The sequence below is a fragment of the Salvelinus alpinus genome, chromosome 6, assembly GCF_045679555.1.
Source record: "Salvelinus alpinus chromosome 6, SLU_Salpinus.1, whole genome shotgun sequence".
In the NCBI taxonomy this organism is placed as follows: Eukaryota; Metazoa; Chordata; class Actinopteri; order Salmoniformes; family Salmonidae; genus Salvelinus; species Salvelinus alpinus.
The window spans coordinates 80822496-80848282 of record NC_092091.1 but is presented as its reverse complement, the minus strand read 5'-3'; the positions used below and the strand labels follow the sequence as shown (position 1 = coordinate 80848282).

Here is a 25787-nt window from a genome sequence, read left to right as displayed (position 1 = left end):
CAATACTACCACTGTCTCTGTACTGTCTGTCAATACTACCACTGTCTATGTACTGTCTGTCAATACTACCACTGTCTATGTACTGTCTGTCAATACTACCACTGTATATGTACTGTCTGTCAATACTACCACTGTGTCTGTACTGTCTGTCAATACTACCACTGTCTATGTACTGTCTCTCAATATTACCACTGTGTCTGTACTGTCTGTCAATACTACCACTGTCTATGTGCTGTCTGTCAATACTACCACTGTGTCTATACTGTCTGTCAATATTACCACTGTCTATGTACTGTCTGTCAATATTACCACTGTCTCTGTACTGTCTGTCAATACTACCACTGTCTATGTGCTGTCTGTCAATACTACCACTGTGTCTATACTGTCTGTCAATATTACCACTGTCTCTGTACTGTCTGTCAATACTACCACTGTCTATGTGCTGTCTGTCAATACTACCACTGTGTCTATACTGTCTGTCAATATTACCACTGTCTATGTGCTGTCTGTCAATACTACCACTGTCTCTGTAATGGCAGATGGTTATGGAGTCAGATGATTTGGGAATGTTGATTCATCCTGAATATACAAGGCTCTGATTGTTGATAAACGTGTGTGTCTGTGTAGCTGATAGACCAGTGGATTATGCGATGCCAGGAGTTGAGCATCCCCATCAGTGCCAGCTTCAGCCTCATCAACATCCTGGGTGACCCCTATGAGATCCGCCTGTGGAACGCCGAGGGGTTGCCCCGGGACACCGTTTCCACTGAGAATGGAATCCTGGTTACCCGTGGACGCCGCTGGCCACTCATGATCGACCCTCAGGATCAGGTGACCCAGCCGACAGCAAATCAGGGATTTTTGTCTTAAATCATTCAACCAATCAATCAATCAATTAGAAGTATTTGTATTACCACACTTTTCATCTCTTCTGGATTCAGTCGTATTCATATATTTGATTGAGATTCTATAACACATATTTTAATCACAGGTACCTTTATATGCGATGGTGTTGCAAATATTTATTCATGTTATACTTTGTAATACGCTACTTGTCAAGTTGTATTTCTAGTTGTACTTTTCTCTATTCTTGTATTGGCTCTGATGCCCAGAGTTATTTTCTGTGGCTACATCTGCTAAAATAACAGTTGTGTTGTACTGTGTTGTGGCTCAAACCCTGACTCCCATTCCCAGACCCCAGCCTGGAACAAACCCTGACTCCCATTCCCAGACCCCAGCCTGGAACAAACCCTGACTCCCATTCCCAGACCCCAGCCTGGAACAAACCCTGACTCCCATTCCCAGACCCCAGCCTGGAACAAACCCTGACTCCCATTCTCAGACCCCATTCTGGAACAAACCCTGACTCCCATTCCCAGACCCCAGCCTGGAACAAACCCTGACTCCCATTCCCAGACCCCAGCCTGGAACAAACCCTGACTCCCATTCCCAGACCCCAGCCTGGAACAAACCCTGACTCCCATTCTCAGACCCCATTCTGGAACAAACCCTGACTCCCATTCCCAGACCCCAGCCTGGAACAAACCCTGACTCCCATTCCCAGACCCCAGCCTGGAACAAACCCTGACTCCCATTCCCAGACCCCAGCCTGAAACAAACCCTGACTCCCATTCCATAACCCCAGCCTGGAACAAACCCTGACTCCCATTCCCAGACCCCAGCCTGGAACAAACCCTGACTCCCATTCCCAGACCCCAGCCTGGAACAAACCCTGACTCCCATTCCCAGACCCCAGCCTGGAACAAACCCTGACTCCCATTCCCAGACCCCAGCCTGGAACAAACCCTGACTCCCATTCCCAGACCCCAGCCTGGAACAAACCCTGACTCCCATTCCCAGACCCCAGCCTGGAACAAACCCTGACTCCCATTCCCAGACCCCAGCCTGGAACAAACCCTGACTCCCATTCCCAGACCCCAGCCTGGAACAAACCCTGACTCCCATTCTCAGACCCCAGCCTGGAACAAACCCTGACTCCCATTCCCAGACCCCAGCCTGGAACAAACCCTGACTCCCATTCCCAGACTCCAGCCTGGAACAAACCCTGACTCCCATTCCCAGACCCCAGCCTGGAACAAACCCTGACTCCCATTCCCAGACCCCAGCCTGGAACAAACCCTGACTCCCATTCCCAGACCCCAGCCTTGAACAAACCCTGACTCCCATTCCCAGACCCCAGCCTGGAACAAACCCTGACTCCCATTCCCAGACCCCAGCCTGGAACAAACCCTGACTCCCATTCCATAACCCCAGCCTGGAACAAACCCTGCCTCCCATTCCCAGACCCCAGCCTGGAACAAACCCTGCCTCCCATTCCCAGACCCCAGCCTGGAACAAACCCTGACTCCCATTCCCAGACCCCAGCCTGGAACAAACCCTGACTCCCATTCCCAGACCCCAGCCTGGAACAAACCCTGACTCCCATTCCATAACCCCAGCCTGGAACAAACCCTGCCTCCCATTCCCAGACCCCAGCCTGGAACAAACCCTGACTCCCATTCCCAGACCCCAGCCTGGAACAAACCCTGCCTCCCATTCCCAGACCCCAGCCTGGAACAAACCCTGCCTCTCATTCCCAGACCCCAGCCTTGAACAAACCCTGACTCCCATTCCCAGACCCCAGCCTGGAACAAACCCTGACTCCCATTCCCAGACCCCAGCCTGGAACAAACCCTGACTCCCATTCCCAGACCCCAGCCTGGAACAAACCCTGACTCCCATTCCCAGACCCCAGCCTGGAACAAACCCTGACTCCCATTCCCAGACCCCAGCCTGGAACAAGGCCACAACAGGAGACAACAGCCCTGACATTCTAACACTATTCCCTTATCACCACGGAGACAACAGCCCTGAGACACTAAGTCTATTCCCACTCTCTCTGTGTTGTAATCACACTCACTCCATGCGCTTGGCCACTCTGTAGTTTGACTCTTAGCTCCAGTCCCCTGACACCTCTTATGTTGCTTCCTGTCATCTTTTGTTTCTTTCTCCTTCTCCTCTCTTTCTTTGGGCCGCTGCCCCAGGGAGCGGTCTGTTGACTGGTTCTGTCTGCCATGCACAGGCCGCGATGGAGATGGGGAGAGACAGGGAGTTAAGCAGGCAGGGAGGCTTGCTGACAGCCTAGCATGGGGACACTTCATTGTTCGGCTGGCGCAGACCGTCTAAAACGCACACAAATAGACTCACACACACACGGCTTGTCTGTCGACTGACTCAAATGTAGTGCAGTTCTGTTTGTCAGTTTTCATTCATGTCGATGAGAGTGATTCTGACCTGCCGGGTTCATGAATCACCAGGGGTGTCAAACTCATTCCATGGAGGGCCTAGTGTCTGCAGGTTTTAGTTTTTTCCTTTCAATTAAGCCCTAGACAACCAGGTGTGTGGAGTTCCTAACTAATTAGTGACCTTAATTCATCAATCAAGTACAAGAGAGGAGCGAAAACCTGCAGACACTCGGTCCTCTGTGGAATGAGTTGGACACGTGTCATGGGCAATATAGTGACTTTCTGGTATGAGAGGAATTTTCATGACCCCTCAATGGTGGTCACATGAATACTTTAAAGGGACAATATGGAAGTTCTGTCCCTTGTGCCATTGAGATGATTTAGCTACACAATCACAACCTACCTGAAACAAAACAAATGATCCCTCATTTAAAATGCTTTATGTAACTGTGTCTGGTCCGTCTCCAGGCCAACCGTTGGATCCGTTCCAAGGAGACCAAGAACGGTCTGAAGGTGATCAAGCTGACCGACTCTGGTTTCCTGCGAACCCTGGAGAACGCCATCCGCATGGGCATGCCCGTACTGCTGGAGGAGGTCAGTACTATGGCAGCCATTGTAGGTCACGATTCACCATGGAGATTAGTCTCAGGTGACAGTTCTAACCTCCATTTTGGGTCTAGAGTTAGCAGAGAGACCTGAGTGAGTTGACTTGGAATAGGATGAATGGTAAAACTGACCAGCGTGACGTCCATTTTGTGTCCTGGTTGTGTGTGAGTAGCTGAAGGAGACTGTGGACCCGGCTCTGGAGCCCATCCTGTTGAAGCAGACGTTTGTGGCGGGCGGCCGCACCCTCATCCGCCTCGGAGACTCCGACATTGACTACAACAAGAAATTCAGGTTCTACATGACCACCAAGATGGCCAACCCCCACTACCTGCCTGAGGTGGGTCAAACAACCTGACATTAGCACCAGCCTTCAGACAAACACTGGTAAAACACCTGACTGGCTAGTGATTTATTCTACCCAGCTGTTTTGGAATGCAGTCCATTTCAGTCTATATTAATATGGCCTGGGTCATGTTTGCTTTGCCTCAGTACCAGATGGGTCATGTTTGCTTTGCCTCAGTACCAGATGGGTCATGTTTGCTTTGCCTCAGTACCAGATGGGTCATGTTTGCTTTGCCTCAGTACCAGATGGGTCATGTTTGCTTTGCCTCAGTACCAGATGGGTCATGTTTGCTTTGCCTCAGTACCAGATGGGTCATGTTTGCTTTGCCTCAGTACCAGATGGGTCATGTTTGCTTTGCCTCAGTACCAGATGGGTCATGTTTGCTTTGCCTCAGTACCAGATGGGTCATGTTTGCTTTGCCTCAGTACCAGATGGGTCATGTTTGCTTTGCCTCAGTACCAGATGGGTCATGTTTGCTTTGCCTCAGTACCAGATGGGTCATGTTTGCTTTGCCTCAGTACCAGATGGGTCATGTTTGCTTTGCCTCAGTACCAGATGGGTCATGTTTGCTTTGCCTCAGTACCAGATGGGTCATGTTTGCTTTGCCTCAGTACCAGATGGGTCATGTTTGCTTTGCCTCAGTACCAGATGGATCATGTTTGCTTTGCCTCAGTACCAGATGGGTCATGTTTGCTTTGCCTCAGTACCAGATGGGTCATGTTTGCTTTGCCTCAGTACCAGATGGGTCATGTTTGCTTTGCCTCAGTACCAGATGGGTCATGTTTGCTTTGCCTCAGTACCAGATGGGTCATGTTTGCTTTGCCTCAGTACCAGATGGATCATGTTTGCTTTGCCTCAGTACCAGATGGATCATGTTTCACCCCAGAGCAATTTACTCAGAATAATTGGCATTTCCTTTTTTAGTTTGTCAAAACCAATGCCGACCAATTGAAAGGAATACATACATGTTTCGAATAACTGTAGTAAAGCGTCTGGTTTCTCACCTGTTTCTCAACCACACAAAAAACATCAAATCACCACATTAGACGCTCACACACACACCCTGCCCTCTCTCTCCATGCCAGACGTTGGCACTAGGAACACTGTAGCAGTTGGCTCACACAGGGAGCTGTCCGCCTGGCACAGGCCATGATGATGGGTGGTTGCTGTGAACAGCCTTGCCCACCTGCCAGACAGCCATGGCCCTTAGTTCACCCAGCCTACGGGCGCGGCGCCTGCTGCCATTTGAAGGCCCTATCAGCCTGCTCCAGCCCTCTTCAGTCCCACAACACAGGGCCGGAGCTAGTCTCAGACCTATTCCCCGGGCCCAGCAAAGCACAATCAGTCTGTCAACTCCCTTTAAACACACAGCTGTCACAGATAGTCTAACACACAGCTTACAGTCTGGATACAGCTGTCACAGATAGACAGTCTAACACACAGCTTACAGTCTGGACACAGCTGTCACAGATAGTCTAACACACAGCTTACAGTCTGGACACAGCTGTCACAGATAGTCTAACACACAGTTTACAGTCTGGACACAGCTGTCACAGATAGATAGTCTAACACACAGCTTACAGTCTGGACACAGCTGTCACAGATAGATAGTGTAACACACAGCTTACAGTCTGGACACAGCTGTCACAGATAGTCTAACACACAGCTTACAGTCTGGACACAGCTGTCACAGATAGATAGTCTAACACACAGCTTACAGTCTGGACACAGCTGTCACAGATAGATAGTCTAACACACAGCTTACAGTCTGGACACAGCTGTCACAGATAGTCTAACACACAGTTTACAGTCTGGACACAGCTGTCACAGATAGATAGTCTAACACACAGCTTACAGTCTGGACACAGCTGTCACAGATAGATAGTGTAACACACAGCTTACAGTCTGGACACAGCTGTCACAGATAGTCTAACACACAGCTTACAGTCTGGACACAGCTGTCACAGATAGATAGTCTAACACACAGCTTACAGTCTGGATACAGCTGTCACAGATAGATAGTCTAACATACAGAGACAACTGCCAGGATTCATTAATAACCGAAGTGGATGTTTGCTGAAGCTCATACTGGTTAGTGTGTTATGATTAGTGGTTGGTCTGATTTGATTGGTTGTTGATGTGTGGAGTTCACCCCCCTGTTTTCTAGGTGTGTATCAAAGTGACCATCATCAACTTCACTGTGACCAAGTCTGGTCTGGAGGACCAGCTTCTCAGGTAGACAACACACCTCTTCTCCCCGCTGACTCTCGCTCTCCTCATTAAAGGAGTTCAGGCTGTGTGTGTGGTTTTGTTGTGGTATGACCGAGTGGTTGACTTGCGTTCCTTCTCTCTCTCCCCTCACAGTGACGTGGTTCGTCTGGAGCGTCCTGACCTGGAGGAACAGAGGAACCAGCTGATTGTGAGGATCAACGCCGACCGCAACCAGCTGAAGGCCATCGAGGACCGCATCCTCAAACTGCTCTTCAACTCCAAGGGAAACATCCTGGACAACGAGGAGCTGGTGCAGACCCTGCAGGAGTCAAAGGTCAGGGGTCACTGTGGGGTCATGGGGGTAGACAGTAGGATTGTTGAACTCTCAGGTGTGGTCGACTTGCAAACCATCTTTCTGTAGGCCTAGTTTGTGTTCTTCCTGTCCCTCAAATGTATTTGTGTCGGTTTCCCTTTCTCTCTCTCTCTCTCTCTCTCTCTCTCTCTCTCTCTCTCTCTCTCTCTCTCTCTCTCTCTCTCTCTCTCTCTCTCTCTCTCTCTCTCTCTCTCTCTCTCTCTCTCTCTCTCTCTCTCTCTCTCCCTCCCTCTCCCTCTCCCTCTCCCCCCCTCCCTCCCTCCCTCCCTCCCTCCCTCCCTCCCTCCCTCTCTCCCTCTCTCTCTCTCTCTCTCTTCCTCTCTCTCTCTCTCTCTCTTCCTCTCTCTCTCTTCCTCTCTCTCTCTTCCTCTCTCTCTCTTCCTCTCTCTCTCCCTCTCCAGGTGACGTCAGAGGCCATTAAGCATCGTTTGGAGGAGGCGGAGGCGACAGAGCTGATGATTAACGCGGCCAGGGAGCGCTACCGGCCCGTGGCCACACGAGGCTCCGTCATGTACTTTGTCATCGCCAGCCTCTCTGAGATAGACCCCATGTACCAGTTCTCCCTCAAGTACTTCAAACAGGTGACCTTTCTGTCACTGTGGTCCAGAATGATTGGTTCTCTGACATTCATAAATCAGCAATGTTGTTTTTCCCTTTGTGTCATAGTGTATCAGCAACATTCAAAGTGGGGCTTTTTCCCTCTGAAGTTGACTTTCTCATCTTCACGTCTCCCCAATCACCCCCTCCCTCTCTCCCTCCCTCTCTCCCCTGACCCCCCTCCCCACCTCCCTCCCTCCCTCTCTCCCCTGACCCCCTCCCCGTAGCTCTTTAACTCCACCATAGAGATATCAGAGAAGAGCAGTGTTCTGGAAGAGCGCCTGCAGATCCTCCTGGACCAGACCCTGCTCACCAGCTACACCAATGTATCCCGCGGCCTGTTTGAGCAGCACAAGACCATCTACAGGTAAAAGGGGTTTGACCTTTTCTTTAAGCTGCATTCTGGGTATCAAATGGGCTATACAAATAAATTCATGATGATGATGATGATGATTCATATTTTTGTTTTTTCAGCTTCATGCTTTGTGTGGACATCATGCGCCAGCATGGCGAGGTCTCTGACGCAGAGTGGCAGCACTTCCTGCGAGGAGCGCCCCCCCTTGACAAGGTAGTCAGGTTGATTGACGGGCCCGTCAGCCAATCAAATGGGACTATCGTCCACTGTCAGCCAATTAAAGGCAACTAGTGTCCACTCTAAGCCTGTCAAAAAGGATAGATATGTGAGCTCTTAGCAAATCACAGGAAGAATTTCAAGCCCTTTACCAATCATAGAGTTTATATATCAGCCCCTTATTTAATCATATTACTGTTCAAACCCAAACCAGAAAGAGGGCTCAGGTTTGTTGTAATATGCAGCACAACATAAATGTTGATGAACTGTCAATTGTCACTGGTCTATGTCAGGGCTGTCTGGAATCTCTCCCTAATATGAAGATATGTACTGAGCCAGACAACTATTTACACTTCTGGTCTATGTCAGGGCTGTCTGGAATCTCTCCCTAATATGAAGATATGTACTGAGTCAGACAACTATTTACACTTCTGGTCTATGGCAGGGCTGTCTGGAATCTCTCCTAAAATGAAGATATGTACTGAGTCAGACAACTATTTACACTTCTGGTCTATGTCAGGACTGTCTGGAATCTCTCCCTAAAATGAAGATATGTACTGAGCCAGACAATGATTCCCACTTCTTCTATCCCTCAGCAGTCTTTACTCAGCCCATTAGGAATGCATCATTTTAAATCTCCTAATTAAGAGTGTCTGTATACCAGAGGGCTTGTCAGCCTCCTTCCCGCTCTGCAGGAGAGAGAAACAGAAAGGAAGGAGAGAGTCCCCTGTAACCTGTGATTGTGTGTAGAATACTGATGTCTCCATGTGTCTGTGTGTAATCTATGACCTAGCTGTCTCCAGAGACACAGATCTAGGATCAGCTAACCCTCCCCAATTCTATCTCTAATCATAAGGTGTGCCATACACTAAACTAGCCTGAGAACAGTGTGTTGGGACACAGTCTTCGTAACCTTTCTCTAGAGCAGGGTTTCTAGAAGAGTTCTGACAAGCGTAGATTGCTGAATGTATTATTCAATGACTCTATATCTAATGGGTGGTTTAGTCTGTCTCTATATGTCGTTATTTAAACAGTGGAAAGATGGCATCTTTGTCTGAAACTGGGATCCTAAACCATTGGGGGACCATTCTCATTAAAATTATGTCCTACTCCTCCTCCGTCCTCCCCTGCTTATCTTCTCTTCACCCCCCCACCTCATCTTCTCTCCATCCATCACCTCGGGTCTCCACGTAATACCCAATGTCCCCTTGTCCTCCCCTCCTCTTCTGTCTCCTCTCCTCTCCACCCCCCCTCTATCTATCATTCTCTTCTGTCGCCTCTCCACACCCCCCCTCTATCTATCCATTCGCTTCTCTGTCCACTCCACTTCTCTTATCTTTTGTCCCCTCTCCCTTCCTCCTCTCCTCTCCCTTCCTCCATCCCTCTCCCCTCTCTCTCTATCTACATTCCTCCCTCGCGTTCTGCATCCCTCTATCTCCAACACCCTATACATTTTTCCTTTGCCGCACCACTCCTTCTCTCTTCCTCCCTCCCCCCTGGCTCTCTCTCTCTTTCCCTCCCTCTCCCCCATCAGGATCATCCAGAGAGCCCTGACGTACCATGGCTATCAGAGTTTACCTGGCAGACATGCTGTGAGCTGGAGGATACTCTGCCCTGCTTCAACGGCATCAAGAGAGAGATCACCGCCACACCCATCTCTATAAAACTAGGTAGAGTAGTAGCACAGCTAAAATAACCTAGACACCCATCTCTATAAAACTAGGTAGAGTAGTAACACAGCTTAAATAACCTAGACACCCATCTCTATAAAACTAGGTAGAGTAGTAACACAGCTTAAATAAACTAGACACCCATCTCTATAAAACTAGGTAGAGTAGTAACACAGCTAAAATAACCTAGACACCCATCTCTATAAAACTAGGTAGAGTAGTAACACAGCTTAAATAACCTATACACCCATCTCTATAAAACTAGGTAGAGTAGTAACACAGCTAAAATAACCTATACACCCATCTCTATAAAACTAGGTAGAGTAGTAACACAGCTTAAATAACCTAGACACCCATCTCTATAAAACTAGGTAGAGTAGTAACACAGCTTAAATAACCTAGACACCCATCTCTATAAAACTAGGTAGAGTAGTAACACAGCTTAAATAACCTAGACACCCATCTCTATAAAACTAGGTAGAGTAGTAACACAGCTAAAATAACCTAGACACCCATCTCTATAAAACTAGGTAGAGTAGTAACACAGCTTAAATAACCTAGACACCCATCTCTATAAAACTAGGTAGAGTAGTAACACAGCTTAAATAACCTAGACACCCATCTCTATAAAACTAGGTAGAGTAGTAACACAGCTTAAATAACCTAGACACCCATCTCTATAAAACTAGGTAGAGTAGTAACACAGCTAAAATAACCTAGACACCCATCTCTATAAAACTAGGTAGAGTAACACAGCTAAAATAACCTAGAGATTACCACTAGGTAGAGTAGTAACACACAGCTAAAATAACCTAGAGATTACCACTAGGTAGGGTGGTAACACACAGCTAAAATAACCTAGAGATTACCACTAGGTAGAGTAGTAACACACAGCTAAAATAACCTAGAGATTACCACTAGGTAGGGTGGTAACACACAGCTAAAATAACCTAGAGATTACCACTAGGTAGAGTAGTAACACACAGCTAAAATAACCTAGAGATTACCACTAGGTAGAATGGTAACACAGCTAAAATAACCTAGAGATTACCACTAGGTAGAGTGGTAACACACAGCTAAAATAACCTAGAGATTACCACTAGGTAGAGTAGTAACACACAGCTAAAATAACCTAGAGATTACCACTAGGTGCGATGGTAACACACAGCTAAAATAACCTAGAGATTACCACTAGGTAGAGTGGTAACACACAGCTAAAATAACCTAGAGATTACCACTAGGTAGAGTAGTAACACACAGCTAAAATAACCTAGAGATTACCACCACCTTGTAATCTGCTAATGTTGTCAATGGAGCCTCTTTTACAATGTTTCTGAATTCACTCTCTACCTAGCTACAGAAGTAGATGAATATTGGAGTGTGTGTTCCCAGGTCGTCTGGAAGTGTGTTTCAACCCAGAGAACTGGCAGGGCTACGTGTCTGACTCCCAGCTGCCTCCCTACTCAGACGAGATGTCTGAAGAAGAGAAGGAGCAGGCAGACGGGGTCAGGGGTCACTGGGATCAGAGACTGGGGGCCTTCCAGAAACTGGTGCTCATCAAGAGCTTCATGGAGGAGAAGGTAGTGGGGGTTGTTGGTGTGTGTGTGTGTGTGTGTATCAGTCTGCTTGTGATGGTGAAAGGGCTACCAGTTTTCTTGGCATCTCTCTCAATGTTTGTTGTATATCAATGGTCATATTTGATAGAAGTTGCCCTTCAGGCCATACAGCGATATCTGCAGTTATGTTTATCCATCCATTTTGTTTAGGGTGTGTTCTTAAATTCAATCTGGAGTGCCAGAGTGTGCTCTGTGCGTTGGTAAATCAGAGCGTTGTCAGATTGTACGTTGGTAAATCAGAGCGTTGTCAGATCGTACGTTGGTAAATTCAGAGCGTTGTCAGATTGTACGTTGGTAAATTCAGAGCGTTGTCAGATTGTACGTTGGTAAATTCAGAGCGTTGTCAGATTGTACGTTGGTAAATTCAGAGCGTTGTCAGATTGTTTGTTGGTAAATTCAGAGCGTTGTCAGATTGTACGTTGGTAAATTCAGAGCGTTGTCAGATTGTACGTTGGTAAATTCAGAGCGTTGTCAGATTGTGCGTTGGTAAATTCAGAGCGTTGTCAGATTGTACGTTGGTAAATTCAGAGCGTTGTCAGATTGTACGTTGGTAAATTCAGAGCGTTGTCAGATTGTGCGTTGGTAAATTCAGAGCGTTGTCAGATTGTACGTTGGTAAATTCAGAGCGTTGTCAGATTGTACGTTGGTAAATTCAGAGCGTTGTCAGATTGTACGTTGGTAAATTCAGAGCGTTGTCAGATTGTACGTTGGTAAATTCAGAGCGTTGTCAGATTGTACGTTGGTAAATTCAGAGCGTTGTCAGATTGTACGTTGGTAAATTCAGAGCGTTGTCAGATTGTACGTTGGTAAATTCAGAGCGTTGTCAGATTGTACGTTGGTAAATTCAGAGCGTTGTCAGATTGTACGTTGGTAAATTCAGAGCGTTGTCAGATTGTACGTTGGTAAATTCAGAGCGTTGTCAGATTGTACGTTGGTAAATTCAGAGCGTTGTCAGATTGTACGTTGGTAAATTCAGAGCGTTGTCAGATTGTACGTTGGTAAATTCAGAGCGTTGTCAGATTGTACGTTGGTAAATTCAGAGCGTTGTCAGATTGTACGTTGGTAAATTCAGAGCGTTGTCAGATTGTACGTTGGTAAATTCAGAGCGTTGTCAGATTGTACGTTGGTAAATTCAGAGCGTTGTCAGATTGTACGTTGGTAAATTCAGAGCGTTGTCAGATTGTACGTTGGTAAATTCAGAGCGTTGTCAGATTGTACGTTGGTAAATTCAGAGCGTTGTCAGATTGTACGTTGGTAAATTCAGAGCGTTGTCAGATTGTACGTTGGTAAATTCAGAGCGTTGTCAGATTGTACGTTGGTAAATTCAGAGCGTTGTCAGATTGTACGTTGGTAAATTCAGAGCGTTGTCAGATTGTACGTTGGTAAATTCAGAGCGTTGTCAGATTGTACGTTGGTAAATTCAGAGCGTTGTCAGATTGTACGTTGGTAAATTCAGAGCGTTGTCAGATTGTACGTTGGTAAATTCAGAGCGTTGTCAGATTGTACGTTGGTAAATTCAGAGCGTTGTCAGATTGTGCGTTGGTAAATTCAGAGCGTTGTCAGATTGTGCGTTGGTAAATTCAGAGCGTTGTCAGATTGTACGTTGGTAAATTCAGAGCGTTGTCAGATTGTACGTTGGTAAATTCAGAGCGTTTGTCTCTCGGAGCGTTCAGAGCACACTGGATGCTCTGGCGCGAGGACGAGGGTTGATCCCAGCATTCTGACTGGCTAACGTTGGCTAGCTTGCTAGCTACTTCCAGACACATAATGAGAGAACACCTCACTCTGATCATTTTCCTCGAGCAGAGCTGGTTAGGTTGGTTTCATGTTATCCTGAGTGTTGGTGACTGTAACTGTGCTGCTGGTTAGGCTGAGCTGAGCTGGTTAGGCTGGTTAGCAGAGCTGGTTAGGTTGGTTTCATGTTATCCTGAGTGTTGGTGACTGTAACTGTGCTGCTGGCAACATTTTAATTATGTTTTTTTGCCAACTTTTGCTGACAGCGCCTATATTCAGCAGGTGTTGAACGTTTGTAAATTCAGTTATTCTGCTCTCTGAAACACTCAAGAGGAGAGTACTCTGAAATCAGAGTAGATAGCCAGAGGGAATTGACTTACTCTCCCTGCCACTCTCCCTCCCTCCCTCTAGGTGGTGTTTGCTGTGACAGAGTTTGTGATCGTGAGCCTGGGGAAACAGTTTGTAGAGAACCCTCCTGTTGACCTGGCCACTCTCTACAGTGACATGTCTCCCTCCACCCCCCTGGTCTTCATCCTCAGTACTGGATCAGACCCCATGGGAGCCTTCCAACGCTTCGCCAAGGAGAGGGGATATCTGGACAGGTGAGGGGGTGGGACAGGTGAGGGGATACCTGGACAGGTGAGGGGATACCTGGACAGGTGAGGGGATACCTGGACAGGAGAGGGGATACCTGGACAGGAGAGGGGATACCTGGACAGGTGAGGGGGTTCCTGGACAGGTGAAGGGATACCTGGACAGGTGAGGGGATACCTGGACAGGTGAGGGGGTGGGACAGGAGAGGGGATACCTGGACAGGTGAGGGAATACCTGGACAGGAGAGGGGATACCTGGACAGGTGAGGGGATACCTGGACAGGAGAGGGGATACCTGGACAGGAGAGGGGATACCTGGACAGTAGAGGGGATACCTGGACAGGTGAGAGGATACCTGGACAGGTGAGGGGATACCTGGACAGGTGAGGGGATACCTGGACAGTAGAGGGGATACCTGGACAGGTGAGAGGATACCTGGACAGGTGAGAGGATACCTGGACAGGTGAGGGGATACCTGGACAGGTGAGGGGATACCTGGACAGGTGAGGGGATACCTGGACAGGTGAGGGGATACCTGGACAGGTGGGGGGATACCTGGACAGTGAGGGGGTTCCTGGACAGGTGAGGGGATACCTGGACAGGTGAGGGGATACCTGGACAGGTGAGGGGATACCTGGACAGGTGAGGGGATACCTGGACAGGTGAGGGGATACCTGGACAGGAGAGAGGATACCTGGACAGGTGAGGGGATACCTGGACAGGTAAGGGGATACCTGGACAGGTGAGGGGATACCTGGACAGGTGAGGGGATACCTGGACAGTGAGGGGGTTCCTGGACAGGTGAGGGGATACCTGGACAGGTGAGGGGATACCTGGACAGTGAGGGGGTTCCTGGACAGGTGAGGGGATACCTGGACAGTGAGGGGGTTCCTGGACAGGTGAGGGGATACCTGGACAGGTGAGGGGATACCTGGACAGTGAGGGGGTTCCTGGACAGGTGAGGGGATACCTGGACAGGTGAGGGGATACCTGGACAGGTGAGGGGATACCTGGACAGGTGAGGGGATACCTGGACAGGTGAGGGGATACCTGGACAGGAGAGAGGATACCTGGACAGGTGAGGGGATACCTGGACAGGTGAGGGGATACCTGGACAGGTGAGGGGATACCTGGACAGGTGAGGGGATACCTGGACAGGTAGAGGGGATACCTGGACAGGTGAGGGGATACCTGGACAGGTGAGGGGATACCTGGACAGGTGAGGGGGTACCTGGACAGGTGAGGGGATACCTGGACAGGTGAGGGGGTGGGGAAGAGGGAGGATGGAGGAGAAGGGGGGAAGTGACGGGGGAGGGAGGGAGGGGTAGTTGGGTACCCCTGTCCCCTTCTCTGAGACTGTTCCCCTCTCTATGTCCGTCTCCTGTATCTCAGTGTTAACAACTTGTCCTTCTTTCTCATCATGTGTCCGAGTTTGGCTGGTGTAGGCCATCATTGTAAATATTTTGTTCTTAACTGACTTGCCTAGTTAAATAAAGGTTCAATGAAAAATAAATAAATAAAGATCTCCCTCTAGGTCAATGTCCTCTCTGTCCCTCAGTATTAACCCTCTGTCTCTCAGTATTAACCCCCTGTCCCTCAGTAGTCTCTCAGTATTAACACTCTGTCTCTCAGTATTAACCCTCTGTCTCTCAGTATTAACCCTCTGTCTCTCAGTATTAACCCTCTGTCTCTCAGTATTAACCCTGTCTCTCAGTATTAACCCTCTGTCTCTCAGTATTAACCCTGTCTCTCAGTATTAACCCTCTGTCTCTCAGTATTAACCCTCTGTCTCTCAGTATTAACCCTGTCTCTCAGTATTAACCCTCTGTCTCTCAGTATTAACCCTCTGTCTCTCAGTATTAACCCTGTCTCTCAGTATTAACCCTCTGTCTCTCAGTATTAACCCTCTGTCTCTCAGTATTAACCCTCTGTCTCTCAGTATTAACCCTCTGTCTCTCAGTATTAACCCTGTCTCTCAGTATTAACCCTGTCTCTCAGTATTAACCCTCTGTCTCTCAGTATTAACCCTGTCTCTCAGTATTAACCCTCTGTCTCTCAGTATTAACCCTATGTCTCTCAGTATTAACCCTCTGTCTCTCAGTATTAACCCTGTCTCTCAGTATTAACCCTGTCTCTCAGTATTAACCCTCTGTCTCTCAGTATTAACCCTGTCTCTCAGTATTAACCCTGTCTCTCAGTATTAACCCCCTGTCTCTCAGTATTAACCCTGTCTCTCAGTATTAACCCTCTGTCTCTCAGTATTAACCCTCTGTCTCTCAGTATTAACCCCCTGTCTCTCAGTATTAACCCTCTGTCTCTCAGTATTAACCCTCTGTCGCTCAGTATTAACCCTCTATCTCTCAGTATTAACCCTCTGTCTCTCAGTATTAACCCTCTGTCTCTCAGTATTAACCCTCTGTCTCTCAGTATTAACCCTGTCTCTCAGTATTAACCCTCTGTCTCTCAGTATTAACCCTCTGTCTCTCAGTATTAACCCTCTGTCTCTCAGTATTAACCCTGTCTCTCAGTATTAACCCTGTCTCTCAGTATTAACCCTCTGTCTCTCAGTATTAACCCTGTCTCTCAGTATTAACCCTGTCTCTCAGTATTAACCCTCTGTCTCTCAGTATTAACCCTGTATCTCAGTATTAACCCTCTGTCTCTCAGTATTAACCCTGTCTCTCAGTATTAACCCTCTGTCTCTCAGTATTAACCCTCTGTCTCTCAGTATTAACCCTGTCTCTCAGTATTAACCCTGTCTCTCAGTATTAACCCTGTCTCTCAGTATTAACCCCCTGTCTCTCAGTATTAACCCTCTGTCTCTCAGTATTAACCCTCTGTCTCTCAGTATTAACCCCCTGTCTCTCAGTATTAACCCTCTGTCTCTCAGTATTAACCCTGTCTCTCAGTATTAACCCTCTGTCTCTCAGTATTAACCCTGTCTCTCAGTATTAACCCTGTCTCTCAGTATTAACACTCTGTCTCTCAGTATTAACCCTCTGTCTCTCAGTATTAACCCTCTGTCTCTCAGTATTAACCCTCTGTCTCTCAGTATTAACCCTCTGTCTCTCAGTATTAACCCTGTCTCTCAGTATTAACCCTCTGTCTCTCAGTATTAACCCTGTCTCTCAGTATTAACCCTCTGTCTCTCAGTATTAACCCTCTGTCTCTCAGTATTAACCCTCTGTCTCTCAGTATTAACCCTCTGTCTCTCAGTATTAACCCCCTGTCTCTCAGTATTAACCCTGTCTCTCAGTATTAACCCTCTGTCTCTCAGTATTAACCCTCTGTCTCTCAGTATTAACCCTGTCTCTCAGTATTAACCCTCTGTCTCTCAGTATTAACCCTGTCTCTCAGTATTAACCCTGTCTCTCAGTATTAACCCTGTCTCTCAGTATTAACCCCCTGTCTCTCAGTAGTAACCCTCTGTCTCTCAGTATTAACCCTGTCTCTCAGTATTAACCCTCTGTCTCTCAGTATTAACACTCTGTCTCTCAGTATTAACCCTCTGTCTCTCAGTATTAACCCTCTCTCTCTCAGTATTAACCCTCTGTCTCTCAGTATTAACCCTCTGTCTCTCAGTATTAACCCTCTGTCTCTCAGTATTAACCCTCTGTCTCTCAGTATTAACCCTCTGTCTCTCAGTATTAACACTCTGTCTCTCAGTATTAACCCTCTGTCTCTCAGTATTAACACTCTGTCTCTCAGTATTAACACTCTGTCTCTCAGTATTAACACTCTGTCTCTCAGTATTAACCCTCTGTCTCTCAGTATTAACCCTGTATCTCAGTATTAACCCTCTGTCTCTCAGTATTAACCCCCTGTCCCTCAGTATTAACCCCCTGTCTCTCAGTATTAACCCTCTGTCTCTCAGTATTAACCCTGTCTCTCAGTATTAACCCTCTGTCTCTCAGTATTAACCCTCTGTCTCTCAGTATTAACCCTCTGTCTCTCAGTATTAACCCTCTGTCTCTCAGTATTAACCCTCTGTCTCTCAGTATTAACCCGCTGTCTCTCAGTATTAACACTCTGTCTCTCAGTATTAACCCTCTGTCTCTCAGTATTAACCCCCTGTCTCTCAGTATTAACCCTGTCCCTCAGTATTAACACTCTGTCTCTCAGTATTAACCCTCTGTCCCTCAGTATTAACCCTGTCTCTCAGTATTAACCCTCTGTCTCTCTCTCCAGGGTGAGGTCTATCTCTCTGGGTCAGGGTCAGGGTCCTATAGCTGAGAAGATGATTCTGGAAGCTCTGAAGAGTGGTAACTGGATCTTCCTCCAGAACTGTCACCTGGCTGTGTCCTGGATGTTAGCCATGGAGGAACTTATCAAGACCTTCTCTGAGCCGGGTTAGACACCCTATACAGACACCCTAAACACACACCCACTACCCACACACACCCGACACACACACACACCACACACACACACACACCCTACACACAGACACCCTAAACACACACACACTACACACACACACACACACCACACACACACACACACACACACACCCTACACACACACACACACACCACACACACACACCCTACACACACACACCACACACACACACAACCGACACACACACACACGCACCATTTATATTGACCATATTCCCTACACAGTACATGACATCCTACACCGTAGTTTAGGCACTGGAGCAGACCACTGTATTCCCACCTACTGTCCCTAGACGAAACATATCATTTGTCCAAATATGGTTTTCCAACAGTGTGATTGAAGTTTATGTCAACAGAATATCACTGTTCACATATGGTGCTCCAACATCTTATGGATAGACACACTACAACAGAATGTCACTGTTCACATATCTAGACACACTACAACATCAGTCAACCAGGTATGGGATCATATTACCATAGATCTGTGTACTGTACAGTTGAAGTCGGAAGTTTACATACACCTTAGCCAAATATATTTAAACTCAGTTTTTCACAATTCCTGACATTTAATCTTAGTAAAAATGTCCCTGTCTTAGGTCAGTTAGGATCACCACTTTATTTTACGAATGTGAAATGTCAGAATAATAGGAGAGAATGATTTATTTCAGCTTTAATTTATTTCATCACATTCCCAGTGGGTCAGAAGTTTACATACACTCAATTAGTATTTGGTAGCATTGCCTTTAAATTGCTTAACTTGGGTCAAACGTTTCGGGTAGCCTTCCACAAGCTTCCCACAATAAGTTGGGTGAATTTTGACCCATTCCTCCTGACAGAGCTGGTGTAACTGAGTCAGGTTTGTAGGCCTCCTTGCTCGCACACACGCTTTTTCAGTTCTGCCCACACATTTTCTTTAGGATTGAGGTCAGGGCTTTGTGATGGCCACTCCAATACCTTGACTTTGTTATCCTTAAGCCATTTTGCCACAACTTTGGAAGTATGCTTGGGGTCATTGTCCATTTGGAAGACCCATTTGCAACCAAGCTTTAACTTCCTGACTGATGTCTTGAGATTTTGCTTCAATATATCCACATAATTTTCCTGCCTCATGATGCCATCTATTTTGTGAAGTGCACCAGTCCCTCCTGCAGCAAAGCTCCCCCACAACATGATGCTGCCACCCCCGTGCTTCATGGTTGGGATGGTGTTCTTCGGCTTGCAAGCCTCCCCCTTTTTCCTCCAAACATAACGATGTTCATTATGGCCAAACAGTTCTATTTTTGTTTCATCAGACCAGAGGACATTTCTCCAAAGAGTACGATCTTTGTCCCCATGTGCAGTTGCAAACCGTAGTCTGGCTTTTTTATGGCGGTTTTGGAGCAGTGGCTTCCTCCTTGCTGAGCGGCCTTTCAGGTTATGTCGATGTAGGACACGTTTTACTGTGGATATAGATACTTTTGTATCTGTTTCCTCCAGCATCTTCACAAGGTCCTTTACAGTTGTTCTGGGATTGATTTGCACTTTTCGTAACAAAGTACGTTCATCTCTAGGAGACAGAACGTGTCTCCTTCCTGAGCTGTATGACGGCTGCGTGGTCCCATGGTGTTTATACTTGCGTACTATTGTTTGTACAGATGAACGTGGTACCTTCAGGCATTTGGAAATTGCTTCTAAGGATGAATCAGACTTGTGGAGATCTACAATTTTTTTTCTGAGGTCTTGGCTGATTTCTTTTGATTTTCCCATGATGTCAAGCAAAGAGGCACTGAGTTTGAAGGTAGGCCTTGAAATACATCTACAGGTACATCTCCAATTGAGTCAAATGATGTCAATTAGCCTATCAGAAGCTTCTAAAACCATGACATAATTTTCTGGAATTTTCCTATCTGTTTACAGGCACAGTAAACATTTGTCGTTCTGCCCCTAAACAAGGCAGTTATCCCACTGTTCCTAGGCCGTCATTGAAAATAAGAATTTGTTCTTAACTGACTTGCCTAGTTAAATAAAAAAAAAAAAAAAAAAAAAAACAAAGTAGATGTCCTAACCGACTTGCCAAATCTATAGTTTGTTTACAAGAAATTTGTGGAGTGGTTGAAAAACGAGTTTTAATGACTCCAACCTAAGTGTATGTAAACTTCCGACTTCAACTTGGTATCAGGTGGTGTGAGGTGTTGCTGTGTGGTTAGGTCAGGACACAGGGTGAATGGGGATTTGAATGGCACTCACACACACACACTGCACCTGCGGCTGTCCTGTGCTGCTGGACCTCTCTACTACACGCTATGGACTGGACTGACCCTGTGTGTGTGTGCTGTGTTTATGTCTACTGACTCATTCTGTCACCTCCTCCCTGTTAGACACGGTGATCCATGAGAACTTCAGGTTGTTCCTGAGCTCCATGCCCACCAAGGTGTTCCCTGTCACCGTCCTCCAGAACTCTGTCAAGGTAACGCTCACCTTTACACTCTGTCACAGGACATAGAGACCTTTGATTCTACAACTCAAATTTAGGTTCTACTACTCCGTTTAAGATTCTGGCACTCATTCTCAGATGATGAAACTCATTCTCAGATGATGAAACTCAGTCTCAGATGATGAAACTCAGTCTTAGATGATGAAACTCAGTCTCAGATGATGAAACTCAGTATCAGATGATGAAACTCAGTCTCAGATGATGAAACTCAGTCTTAGATGATGGAACTCAGTCTCAGATGATGAAACTCAGTCTCAGATGATGAAACTCAGTCTTAGATGATGGAACTCAGTCTTAGATGATGGAACTCAGTCTTAGATGATGAAACTCAGTCTTAGATGATGGAACTCAGTCTCAGATGATGAAACTCAGTCTCAGATGATGAAACTCAGTCTTAGATGATGAAACTCAGTCTCAGATGATGAAACTCAGTCTCAGATGATGGAACTCAGTCTCAGATGATGAAACTCAGTCTCAGATGATGAAACTCAGTCTCAGATGATGAAACTCAGTCTCAGATGATGAAACTCAGTCTCAGATGATGAAACTCAGTCTTAGATGATGGAACTCAGTCTCAGATGATGAAACTCAGTCTCAGATGATGAAACTCAGTCTTAGATGATGAAACTCAGTCTCAAATGATGAAACTCAGTCTCAGATGATGAAACTCAGTCTTAGATGATGAAACTCAGTCTCAAATGATGAAACTCAGTCTCAGATGATGAAACTCAGTCTTAGATGATGAAACTCAGTCTCAAATGATGAAACTCAGTCTCAGATGATGAAACTCAGTCTCAGATGATGAAACTCAGTCTCAGATGATGAAACTCAGTCTTAGATGATGAAACTCAGTCTCAAATGATGAAACTCAGTCTCAGATGATGAAACTCAGTCTCAGATGATGAAACTCAGTCTCAGATGATGAAACTCAGTCTCAGATGATGAAACTCAGTATCAGATGATGAAACTCAGTCTCAGATGATGAAACTCAGTCTCAGATGATGAAACTCAGTCTCAGATGATGAAACTCAGTCTCAGATGATGGAACTCAGTCTCAGATGATGAAACTCAGTCTTAGATGATGAAACTCAGTCTTAGATGATGAAACTCAGTCTTAGATGATGAAACTCAGTCTTAGATGATGAAACTCAGTCTGAGATGATGAAACTCAGTCTTAGGTTCTAGAATTCAGTCTTAGGTTCTAGAATCTCAGTCTTAGGTTCTACAATCTCAGTCTTAGGTTCTACAATCTCAGTCTTAGGTTCTACAATCTCAGTCTTATGTTCTAGAATTCAGTCTTAGTTCTACAACTCAGTCTTAGGTTCTAGAGTATCATCTTGGATTGTCTAAATTGAAACAGTATTGGATTCTAAATGCTCTGTTGAGATATTTATGGATCCTCAGCAATTCCGATATTTCCTGTTTGCGTCTTTGGACAGATTGTCCTCTCAACCTTAGCCACTCCGGACAGTGTTTCATATCCCTCACAGGGCCTTCCCTCACCATGAGAGAGTAGTCCTGTCACACACGGCTTGCACACACATGTAGGGCCATCGCTCTTTGTAGACGCATACACACGTGTGCACACACACACACACCTAACCCGTGTGATTGAGCGTGGGTGCATGTCTATGTCTCAGAATTATCTGATTGGTTATCCTTTTATTTCCACATCTGTGTGTGTGTGTGTGTGTGTGTGTGTGTGTGTGTGTGTGTGTGTGTGTGTGTGTGTGTGTGTGTGTGTGTGTGTGTGTGTGTGTGTGTGTGTGTGTGTGTGTGTGTGTGTGTGTGTGTGTGTGTGTGTGTGTGTGTGTGTGTGTGTGTGCGTGCGTTTGCTTGTGGACGTGCGTGCGTGCGTTTGCTTGTGGACGTGCGTGTGTGTGTTTGCTTGTGTGTGTGTGTGTGCGTGGGCCAGGTGACCAACGAGCCTCCTAAGGGTCTACGTGCCAACGTGCGCCGAGCGTTCACTGAGATCACCAACAACTTCTTTGAGGAGCACATCCTGGGACGCCAGTGGAGGAAGATCATCTTTGGAGTCTGCTTCTTCCACGCCATCATACAGGTCAGAACACACACCTCCTACTGTATTCATTATGTCTTCTTCCACGCCGTCATACAGGTCAGAACACACACCTCCTACTGTATTCATTATGTCTTCTTCCACGCCATCATACAGGTCAGAACACACACCTCCTACTGTATTCATTATGTCTTCTTCTACGCCATCATACAGGTCAGAACACACACCTCCTACTGTATTCATTATGTCTTCTTCCACGCCATCATACAGGTCAGAACACACACCTCCTACTGTATTCATTATGTCTTCTTCCACGCCATCATACAGGTCAGAACACACACCTCCTACTGTATTCATTATGTCTTCTTCCACGCCATCATACAGGTCAGAACACACACCTCCTACTGTATTCATTATGTCTTCTTCCACGCCGTCATACAGGTCAGAACACACACCTCCTGTTGAGATTGACAGAATAAAAATGGTGAGTCTGTGTTGCAGGAGAGGAAGAAGTTTGGTCCTCTGGGCTGGAACATCCGTTATGAGTTCAACGACAGCGACAGAGAGTGTGCCCTGCTCAACCAGAACCTCTACTGTCAAACTGGTCACATACCCTGGGATGCTCTCATCTACATCACTGGTAGGACTGTGTGTGTGTCGGCCTCCCTGCCTGCTTCCCTGCCTCCCTCCCTGCCTGCCTGTTTCCCGCCTGCCTGTTTCCCTGCCTGCCTGTCTCCCTGCCGGGTCCTCCATTATTCATTACATTACTGCTGGCCACTGTGAGGTTTAGTAGCAGGGAAGACCCTGAGGTTCTGGGAGGTTTAGTAGCAGGGAAGACCCTGAGGTTCTGAGAGGTTTAGTAGCAGGGAAGACCCTGAGGTTCTGAGAGGTTTAGTAGCAGGGAAGACCCTGAGGTTCTGGGAGGTTTAGTAGCAGGGAAGACCCTGAGGTTCTGAGAGGTTTAGTAGCAGGGAAGACCCTGAGGTTCTGAGAGGTTTAGTAGCAGGGAAGACCCTGAGGTTCTGAGAGGTTTAGTAGCAGGGAAGACCCTGAGGTTCTGGGAGGTTTAGTAGCAGGGAAGACCCTGAGGTTCTGAGAGGTTTAGTAGCAGGGAAGACCCTGAGGTTCTGAGGGGTTTAGTAGCAGGGAAGACCATGAGGTTCTGAGAGGTTTAGTAGCAGGGAAGACCCTGAGGTTCTGAGAGGTTTAGTAGCACGGAAGACCCTGAGGTTCTGGGAGGTTTAGTAGCAGGGAAGACCCTGAGGTTCTGGGAGGTTTAGCAGCAGGGAAGACCCTGATGTTCTGGGAGGTTTAGTAGCAGGGAAGACCCTGAGGTTCTGAGGGGTTTAGTAGCAGGGAAGACCCTGAGGTTCTGGGAGGTTTAGCAGCAGGGAAGACCCTGATGTTCTGGGAGGTTTAACAGCAGGTATTGTTGTGAATTGTTAGACACTACTGTACGTTTGTAGCTAGGAACTCAAGCATTTCCCTACACCTGCAATAACATGTGACCAATAACATTTGATTTGATTTGCGAATAATGTTTGACAAGGAGGTGTCCACATACACTACATGACGAAAAGTATCTCTAAACTGACTTCATGTTTTTCCCCCTTTTCAAATTTGACCTTCTAATTATGATTATACATCATTAAAAAAATATTTTTGGGGATTATACGCTCCTGAGGCCATATTTTTTTCCCATTATTGATTTCTTCCATTGTTTCGTTTTTTTCAGGCTTTGTAATGTTTGTTTAATTCCTAATTTAACCATTCTTTGTTTGCGGAAACGATCAATTTGAAAATCATTTGGTGTTTAACCTGGCATGATATAGTTTTTAAAATCCTGAATAAAACTGTTGCTCTCTCACATAGTGTAATAACTGAGAGGTAGACAGAAGGGTTCCGCTGGGTTACACCGTGTTCTGCATACTAAAGTTTAGAACCTCTATTAGAACCTTCCATTTACCCAGCAGACCCTCTGTTCCAGCTCCACTCTGTCTGTAATAGGAATGAGTCCAAATGTGCACATGTGTTTTCCACAGCAGGTTGATGTAAAGTGGGTGGTTTTCATTAGGGGACTGACCGTAAAACCAACATGAGCATTTCATCTGGAGGTAGCCCCTCCGGGTTTGTGTCCACGTTCTTCCTTTCAGTGCCTAATGACTCCCCCACCCTCTCCTCTCTCCTCCTCCCCTCACCCTCTCTCCCCCCAGGGGAGATAACCTACGGAGGCAGGGTGACTGATGCCTGGGACCAGCGCTGTCTGCGCACCATCCTCAAAAGGTTCTTCTCTCCTGTCACCCTGGACCCAGGGTACACCTTCTCCACCTCAGGTGAAGACCACTGTGTGTGCGTGTGCGTGTGCGTGCAAATTTATGTGTACAAATGTTGCTGAATCTGAGAAACGGGGGAAATGTGTGTCCTGTTGTGTGTGTGTTCAGTGAGATCTAACAGTTCGTATTCTGTCTCTTTGTGTCAGGTGTCTACTTTGCCCCCGAGGCAGACAGACTGAGTGACTATAACAGGTACATAGAGAACCTTCCTCTCATAGACGACCCTGAGATCTTTGGTATGCATGAGAACGCCAACCTCGCCTTCCAGGTCAGACACTTCACCCTGCTTATATACCCTGACCTTTAGCTCAGTGGGCTAATACTGGCTTGGGGAAAATTAACTATACAGTACCTAAATCAAATTTGTTTCGACAGATTTTTCTCATGTACTGTCTGAAAAGAAGAGGTCAGATCACTAATACAAAACATGTGTTTAGCCAGTTACGAGGAGCACGTTATCTTTGATGCTGACAACATGGATACATACTGTAGGTGTATATTGTCTGTGTCCTGTGGGTTACTAGTCATCCCTAAAACGGTGAGGTCTTGTCTGTCTGTACAGCGTCTGGAGACCATGACCCTGATCAACACCATCCTGGAGGTACAGCCTCGCTCGTCAGCCCGCGGCGGGGGAAAGAGCAACGATGAGATCGTCCACGAGCTGGCCGACTCCATCCTCGCCAAGATCCCGGGTGAGAGAGAGACGCACATAAACACACACACACACACACACACACACACACACACACACACACACACACACACACACACACACACACACACACACACACACACACACACACACACACATACACACAGACACACAGACACAGACACACACACATGTCTCAGGCTTGATTTATTCTGGTGCTTTTACGGTTTGATGTTCGCTTTGGTTTGAAATTAAAGTTAGTCTCTCTACACTCATTATAGTGTGGTCACTGTCTGATCTGTCTGCCTGTCTCTCTGTCGGTCTGTCTGTCTCTCTTTCTGACTGTC

The 25787-nt window shown here is 46.7% G+C and overlaps 1 protein-coding gene across 1 annotated transcript in view; it reads left to right on the top strand.

Moving 5' to 3' along the window:
• The window catches only part of dnah6 (dynein, axonemal, heavy chain 6), a 174425-nt gene that overhangs the window by 137086 nt on the left and 11552 nt on the right, over nt 1-25787 (top strand). Inside the window, exons 58-75 of the mRNA XM_071408196.1 lie at nt 628-831; nt 3714-3839; nt 4024-4188; nt 6362-6429; nt 6559-6739; nt 7180-7359; nt 7603-7742; nt 7850-7943; nt 9481-9616; nt 11009-11196; nt 13378-13568; nt 17748-17908; nt 20320-20408; nt 22351-22497; nt 22957-23095; nt 24669-24788; nt 24935-25056; nt 25351-25480. Coding sequence (XP_071264297.1) covers nt 628-831; nt 3714-3839; nt 4024-4188; nt 6362-6429; nt 6559-6739; nt 7180-7359; nt 7603-7742; nt 7850-7943; nt 9481-9616; nt 11009-11196; nt 13378-13568; nt 17748-17908; nt 20320-20408; nt 22351-22497; nt 22957-23095; nt 24669-24788; nt 24935-25056; nt 25351-25480 — 2581 coding nt within the window. The remainder of the gene's footprint in view (nt 1-627; nt 832-3713; nt 3840-4023; nt 4189-6361; nt 6430-6558; nt 6740-7179; nt 7360-7602; nt 7743-7849; nt 7944-9480; nt 9617-11008; nt 11197-13377; nt 13569-17747; nt 17909-20319; nt 20409-22350; nt 22498-22956; nt 23096-24668; nt 24789-24934; nt 25057-25350; nt 25481-25787) is intronic.